Below are 8,647 nucleotides of genomic sequence, written 5' to 3' on the forward strand. Positions count from 1 at the left end.
TAAAACCAAAATTACTTACTCTGGGTATATCCCACTGTTATTTCATTGGTAACTGTCGTTTTGCAGGCTAAACATGCTAGGAATTCATTTCTACATAGACATCGATTCCTATCGTTAGAATGTTCATCATATGGTTTAATCTGTAATATAAATGATTGATTGATTGATTATATATTGTTTAACGTCCCTCTCGAGAATTTTTCACTCATATGGAGACGTCACCGTATGCTGGTGAAGGGCTTCAAATTTTGACCTTTACTCGGCACTCAGGGCCATTGAACTGTGAGGGATCTTTATCGTGCCAACGCCTGCCGCTGACACGGGACCTCGGTTTTTAAGGTCTCATCCGAAGGACCTGCAACTTTCACTTCAAAGTGCCGAGCGCATGGCGAAGGAACAGTTGCTTCCAATTTTAACGACTAGGTCGGTCGCGGCCGAGATGCGAACTCACGACCTCCCGATCACGGAGCGAGCGCTCTACCGACTGAGCTACCGTGAACGGTGTAATATAAATGAAAGATTTTCAATCTGAAAGAATATGATCTTCATTGTTCTTTTTTTTTTTTTTGCCTTTATAAGTCTTCAAGTTTTAATCCATTTTCTTACTTGAACCTTTTCTTCACTAAAGCGTTATTTGCCTTTCATCAACATATCTACATGTCATAAATTGCAACATCACCTACCTTTATCACATATTGTCCAGGCGAAAGTCTTGTAAACACGTGGTGCGGCTTCTAATAAGGAAAACGATATCATTTTGCAGGATCTTATTTTACAACTGTCAGAATGTAAAAAAAAAAATTATAGTAAGCCTTACTTCCTTTGGCATGTTGCGAATTATGATTGGTTTGGAATCATTAACGTTTTCTAGGCTGACAGTGTACTCATTAAATTTGTACTCCGGGGGTCCCAAAGCAAAACTCATCTCCAGGTTATTGAAAGGTCCAGAACTGTTTGTGGTGGTCTTATAAAATATTGTGGTTACCCACTGACTTGGTGGTATTACATCGCTACCTGTATTGAATTTAAAGGTAGAAACTGTAAATTTGAAATAAAAAAGTATGTAATTCATATTCATAGGTATTGGAACCGAGGGGGAGGGGGTTAATCCCCAGTGTTTTTTTTTAAATAGAAATAATTCAGGCATTAAATTTGGGGCTTACCTTTTTTGTTGGTATAACCTCCCCCCCCCTTCACTCCCCCGGACTTTCAATCATATAAAATGTATTTTAGAGGATCTTTGTTTTCATTTTACTAATGGTAATCCAACTTATACTCAAAGCTCCCTTTTTTAAGAGGAAATTCTTCAAAATCATGTCAGTTTGAATATTTTTGATATTCCAAACAACCAATATAAATTTGATTATCATATCTACGTTGGATACTGATACTTCATAAAAGTCATTACAAACAGAGATACATTTATGCTATTATTTACACACTGAATTGTCCATGGATTTTTTTCCGATTTTTTTGTTGTTTTTATTTCCGGATCATAACGGTGTGGCCAGCGGGTAGGGTATGTGTACTGCTTCATGGCACCTGATCTCACTTCTGATATTTCAGAAAAGTCCGTGTTTGCTACGCTCCTATTTTGAAATGTTCAATGGACTTTCGAGCTGGAGTCCTGTGCATTATCTCATCTCCACATGTTTCATATATGTCGTACTTACATGATTATTGTCCAAAATAAAAAAAGCTATGTTTGTATTGTCATATTTAAAAAAAACATATTTAATAGAAATAAAATATACCGCATCCTCCATTCGGTACACAGACGCCATACTCCCCGTTTTGGACGTTTTCGGTTACGTTGAGGTATCGATCGTACTGCGCAGGTGCAGGGGGAAGACTCCTACTGACCAGAAAAACAATGGGAGGATTTGCTGTGGCCATGGGCCAGATCTCAGTCCAAAAACCAGTCTAAAGTTTAATGCAAGCTTTTCTTAGAAAAACAACGTCACTAAAATCCTATGAACTTATTAAAATCAAAAAGTTTAGCAAAAGTTTCTTTTTTGAAACCATTTCTGTTAAAATGCAAAACAAAACATAAACAATTATTTTGATTTTTTGTTACATAATATTTTTGCAATACCTGTGTAACATGCTTTATACCAAGTTTTCAATTTAAAATATATGTTACAGACAGAATTACAAGCAATCTTTATCGCTGCACCAATAAACATTTTATATTAATGAAAGATCTTTAAGTTTCTACTTGCCTGAACCACATCATTGTATGTCAAATTCTGTGCGGATAAGTCAAATATCAAACAGCCATATTTCACATCTCTATTATATGTGAAGATAAGTTCGAAACCTTTCACAACATCAAAGCTTCCTGAAAATTCAAACAGAATATTAATCATATTAAATTGATCACAAGACACGATTTAGCTCTGTAGCTCTCTGGCTGAACTTGGAACTGTAGCTCTCTGGCTGAAAATTTAAGATAGGACAAAAACAGATCCAATCATTGAAACCTTCGATTTATGGCGAGCCGACGCTTTTTTGTTGTTGACACTATGGGCATTGTGCGTTCCTCCCTTTCAATCATAATATCTATTGATTAAACATATATTTTACTCCTATTCAATTTACCTTTCATAAGTGACCAAGACGTGCTATTTCAATGTTAACTAGTGCTAATTGTAACGGGGACCGTTACAGATGTTCCCCAAACGCTCCCCAACTACCTTTTGGTGCCATATTCCCTGTAAGCTTCATTAAATAAGACAAACTCTATGCATCTGAGATTTTAACAACATTTACAAAGAAGTGTACAAAAATCATTTAAACTTTAGCATTGCACGCGTGCACATGTGAATGCATTTGCGTCATGACCATATCATATTGTCTACACAATCTATATTTTTAATACACTGAATATTAAAGTATTTAATCCAAAATTATTTAAAAAATACACTCATTCAAGTGTATGTTTGATTTTACTCATTTCACGTGCACGCACATGTATACATGAGCATGGTGACCATACCTTCTTGTAGAAGTCCATTACATCTATCTATGTTCTACATTCCACCCCGTTTGGGTGAAAACTAAGGGAGTTATAGCTGTTTAAACTTTCAGCCAATCAGATTGCAGCACATGTACACGCATGTGTATGCATGTGCATGGTGACCATACCTACTTGTAGAAGTCCATTATATCTATCTATGTTCCAAATCCCATCCTGTTTGGTTGAAAACCAAGGGAGTTATAGCTGTTTAAAGTTTCAGCCAATCAGATTGCAACGCACGTGCATGCACGTGTTTTCATGATAATTGCTTTATTTCATTATGTAGGATATCCTAATGCATGGCTATGTTCAAAATTTCAAAGGATTTCGTCAAACAACAAGAAAGATATTGAGACTTTAGTTGCAGCCAATCAGAGCGAAGTGCACGTGCATGCGCGTGAGATCTTGCTATTTTCACCATGTCGTCATGTCTATACTACTAATATATCCTCACATTATGAGTTTCAAAGCATTTCATCTAAAAATAGAACAGTTGTGGCTATATCTACTATATTGGTCATTTCACGTGTTGCACGTGCACGTTCTTGCAAGCACGTGCGCGCAAAATGACCTTGATTCCGCAAATCTACATAACATGTCTACTAACCCTAAAAAGGTTTTACCTACATCGGACGAACAGTTTACAAGATCATTCCCGGACAAAAAAGTTCCAGGAAGAAGAAGAAAAACTAGTGCTAATTGTAACGGGGACCGTTACAGATGTTCCCCAAACGCTCCCCAACTCCCTTCTGGTGTCATATTCCCTTTAAGCTTCATTAAATAAGACAGACTCTATGCATCTGAGATTTTAACAACATTTACAAAGAAGTGTACAAAAATCATTTAAACTTTAGCATTGCACGCGTGAACATGTGAATGCATTTGCGTCATGTCTACACAATCTATATTTTTAATACACTGAATATTAAAGTATTTAATCCAAAATTATTTAAAAAATACGCTCATTCAAGTGTATGTTTGATTTTACTCATTTCACGTGCACGCACGTGCATACATGAGCATGGTGACTACTTTCTTGTAGAAGTCCATTACATCTATCTATGTTCTAAATTCCACCCCGTTAGGGTGAAAACTAAGGGAGTTATAGCTGTTTAAAGTTTCAGCCAATCAGATTGCAGCACATGTACACGCACGTGTATGCATGTGCATGGTGACCATACCTACTTGTAGAAGTCCATTATATCTATCTATATTCCAAATCCCATCTTGTTTGGTTGAAAACCAAGGGAGTTATAGCTGTTTAAAGTTTCAGCCAATCAGATTGCAGCGCACGTGCATGCACGTGTTTTCATGATAATTGCTTTATTTCATGTTGTAGGATATCCTAATGCATGACTATGTTCAAAATTACAAAGGATTTCGTCAAAAAACAAGAAAGATATTGACACTTTAGTTGCAGCCAATCAGAGCGAAGTGCACGAGCATGCGCGTGAGATCTTGCTATTTTCACCATGTCGTCATGTCTATACTACTAATATATCCTCACATTATGAGTTTCAAAGCATTTCATCTAAAAAAAGAAAAGTTGTGGCTATATCTATTATATTGGTCATTTCACGTGTTGCACGTGCACGCTCTTGCAAGCACGTGCGCGCAAAATGACCTTGATTCCGCAAATCTACATAACATGTCTACTAACCCTAAAAAGGTTTTACCTACATCGGAGGAACAGTTTACAAGATCATTCCCGGACAAAAAAGTTCCAGGGAGAAGAAGAAGAAGAAGAAGAAGAAGAAGAAGAAGAAGAAAAATAATAATAACTAGAGCAAAGCTCGTTGCAAAGCAACGAGTAGGTCTTCCGTCCGGTTTTGACCGGAAGTGCCGGAAGTGACACAACAAAAGAAAGCAAGGAGCTTAAAAGTCTCCAGTGACTTTATAATTTCAATTTTGCATCAAAACCTTCAAAATAAGCCATTTTTTGCTACTTCCGGTTTGACCGGAAGTGACGACGACGGACGGAAAAATTACTTTTTATGCTTCCAGAGACATATGTAACCTCAAAACTTGTCAAGAACGGCAAAAAAAAACGCGTTTTCCGGCTACTTCCGGTTTGGCCGGAAGTGACGACGCCAGACGTATTTTGACGACGACAGTAGATTAAGCTTGACATTTTGAACAACTTTGCTTCTTTGACCTCTTACAAATTCTTAATACTTTTTGACTTATGAAAGAAAAACTTTCGGCCCCTCTAGGCCCTTAAATTTAGGGGCCAGCCCTTTTTCTAACCTATCATTTGAAAGATCGTGAAATTTTACATTTCTTTTGTTCTATATGTTTTAACAAAATGTTTACAGGTAAAAAGATATCGTAGAAAAGGTGTATTAAATTTTGAAATTTGCGACTTGTCATTTTTCGAGCCATAGCCAGCGCCGACGTACTGTACTTCCGGTAAAAACGAAAGACGTTACGCATATCTGTAGACTTTGGTCTATCATACCTGAAAGTTTCATGTTTCTATCTAGAGCCATTATTGAGAAAGTCTGGAGACAACCTGACCCTTTAAAATTCATAAAATCGGCAATATTTCCAAACCGGAAGTGACGTCATCAAAACGGAAAAAAATGCATAAGGTTCAAGTAATGTTACATAAGTCCTGAAAGTTTCGTTGAAATCCATCGAGCCGTTTTCGAGAAATCGCGTGCACAAAATCGGTAAGAAAAAAAAGAATAATAATAATAATAACTAGAGCAAAGCTCGTTGCCAAGCAACGAGTAGGTCTTCCGTCCGGTTTTGACCGGAAGTGCCGGAAGTGACAGAACAAAACAAAACAATGAGCTAAAAAGTCTCCAGTGACTTTATAATTTCATTTTTGCATCAGAACCTTCAAAAGAAGCCATTTTTTGCTACTTCCGGTTTGACCGGAAGTGACGACGACGAACGGAAAAATTACCTTTTATGCTTCCAGAGACATGTGTAACTACAAAACTTGTCAAGAACGGCAAAAAAACGCGTTTTCCGACTACTTCCGGTTTGGCCGGAAGTGACGACGCCGGACGTATTTTGACGACGCCAATAGATTAAGCTTGACATTTTGAACAACTTTGCTTCTTGACCTCTTACAAATTCTTAATACTTTTTGACTTATGAAAGAAAAACTTTCGGCCCTCCAGGCCCTTAAATTTAGGGGCCAGCCCTTTTTTTAAGATATCATTTGAAAGATCTTGAAATTTTACACTTCTTTTGTTCAATATGTTTAAACAAAACGTTTACAGGTAAAAAGATATCGTAGAAAAGGTGTTAAAAATTTTGAAATTTGCGATTTGTCATTTTTCGAGCCATAGCAGCGCCGACGTACTGCACTTCCGGAAAAACGAAAGACGTTACGCATATTTATAGACTTTGCTCTATCATACCTAAAAGTTTCATGTTTCTATCTAGAGCCATTATTGAGAAAGTCTGGAGACAACCTGACCCTTTAAAATTCATAAAATCGGCAATATTTCCAAACCGGAAGTGACGTCATCAAAACGGAAAAAAATGCATAAGGTTCAAGTAATGTTACATAAGTCCTGAAAGTTTCGTTGAAATCCATTGAGCCGTTTTCGAGAAATCGCGTGCACAAAATCGGTAAGAAAAAAAAGAATAATAACTAGATGAGATCTCGTTGCGAGCAACGAGTAGGTCTTCCGTTGAATTTCTCGATAAGATGAGATGTGATTTTGACTGAGATATTCGTTAAAAAAGAATGACATTAAGTTTTCTTTCCTTAAATTTAAAGTTTCTGATTTTTATCACGATATTCTGAACTTCTTTTGTTCAATATGGCTTATAAAAATGCTCCTTCTTTTCGAAACGAAATGCATAAAAAAATATATATCGTTTTGGCCCCTTGCAACCACTTCTTACATGTACGTAACATATGATCAAAATTTTATAAGATATTGTTGTAAATCGTTAAGATGAATATCTGTGCTTCTCATGATGGATACTTATCAAAAAATATTGATCATTAGAGAGTTATAGATAAAAAAACTTTTGGACCCTCTGAACCCCTAATTTGAGGGGTCAGCCCCATTTTCTGATATCAAATGAAAGGTCTTGAGATTTTGAAGATTTTTGTTGAACATTCATTCAGAGATTTCTATTCGTTGTGGAGATATGCTAAATAGAAATATTTAGGAGTCACTTATGTCTTGAATGGTTCAGTTTACAAAAATTCAAAGTATGCATATTGTTTAGAACATTATTCTGACAATCTTTTGATCAATATTGCTTATCAAAATATTCCCCCTTTTCGAGATATAAAGCGTCAAAGATTTGACATTCTGGCCCCTTGTGACCCCTAATTACGTAACATATGATCAAAATTGTATCATATATTGTTGCCAATTGTTAAGATGAATACTTTTGCTTCAGTAATGTATAACAAAATATTGATCAATAGAGAGTTATAGATAAAAGACTTTTGGCCCCTCTGAGCCCCTAATTTGAGGGGTCAACCCCTTCTTCTTCATATCAAATGAAAGGTCTTGTGATTTTGAAGCTTTTTTGTTCGACACTTATTCAGAGATTTCTATTCGTTGTGGAGATATGCTAAATGGAAATATTTAGGGGCCACTCCTACAAGTCCTTAATGGGGTCGTTTTACAAAAATTCAAAGTATGCATATTGTGTAGAACATTATTCTGACAATCTTTTGTTCAATATTTCTTATCAAAATATTCCCCCTTTTCGAGATATAAAGCGTCAAAGATTTGACATTCTGGCCCCTTCTGACCCCTAATTACGTAACATATGATCAAAATTGTATCATATATTGTTGCAATGTGTTAAGATAAATACTTTTGCTTCAGTAATGTACAACAAAATATTGATCATTAGAGAGATATAGATAAAAGACTTTTGGCTCCCATGAGCCCCTAATTTGAGGGGTCAGCCCCTTTTTCTAGATATCAAATGAAAGATCTTGTGATTTTGAAGCTTTTTTGTTCAACGCTTATTTAGAAATTTTTTATTCGTTGTGGAGATATGCTAAATTGAAATATTAAGGGGCCACTCCTTCAAGTCCTTAATGGGGCCGTATTACAAAAATTCAAAGTATGCATATTGTTTAGAACTTTATTCTAACCATCTTTTGTTCAATACTGCTTATCAAAATATTCACCCTTTTCGAGATATGAAGCGTCAAAGATTTAGCATTCTGGCCCCTTGTGACCCCTTATTACGTAAGATATGCTTAAAAAGTGAAAATATGTTGTTGCAAATGGTCTAAAATTAATTAAAATCGAAAAATAGAGAAGAAAAAGTGATAAAATTTTTTGGACACACGGGGGATCGAACCCGGGTCGCCCGCGTGACAATCCAACGCGCTAACCATTCGGCCATCGGGATCGCCGCTTCGCGTTTTCAAATGCAAATATCTTGAGATTGGCTTTTTCGATTTTCAAACAAACTACATATTTGGCTTCTGCAAAAGGGTCTCCATTCAATTCTTAAACAAAAATATTGAAAAAGAAAAGTTGAAAAATTACGTTTTTTAAATTCGCTTCCGGTTTCGACCGGAAGTATTGACGTCGCACGAAAAGGCGATTCTGCAACGCTATAAGTCATGAACTATCATCTCCAATTAATCTTCAGTTCATATCTAAAGCAGTTTTCGCTACTAAA

At 36.2% G+C, this 8,647-nt stretch overlaps 1 protein-coding gene across 1 annotated transcript in view; it reads right to left on the reverse strand.

Annotated features, from left to right (window-relative positions):
• LOC134263843 (uncharacterized) overlaps positions 1 to 8,647 on the reverse strand; it is a 79,337-nt gene that overhangs the window by 64,763 nt on the left and 5,927 nt on the right. Inside the window, exons 4-8 of the mRNA XM_062746215.1 lie at positions 2,223 to 2,341; positions 1,755 to 1,923; positions 818 to 1,014; positions 684 to 734; positions 20 to 140 (exon numbers count right to left, since the gene is read on the reverse strand). Coding sequence (XP_062602199.1) covers positions 20 to 140; positions 684 to 734; positions 818 to 1,014; positions 1,755 to 1,923; positions 2,223 to 2,341 — 657 coding nt within the window. The remainder of the gene's footprint in view (positions 1 to 19; positions 141 to 683; positions 735 to 817; positions 1,015 to 1,754; positions 1,924 to 2,222; positions 2,342 to 8,647) is intronic.

This window comes from Saccostrea cucullata, unplaced genomic scaffold (genome assembly GCF_032062105.1).
Source record: "Saccostrea cucullata isolate Sc308-1 unplaced genomic scaffold, CSIRO_AGI_Scuc_v1 ctg4952, whole genome shotgun sequence".
Taxonomy (NCBI): Eukaryota; Metazoa; Mollusca; class Bivalvia; order Ostreida; family Ostreidae; genus Saccostrea; species Saccostrea cuccullata.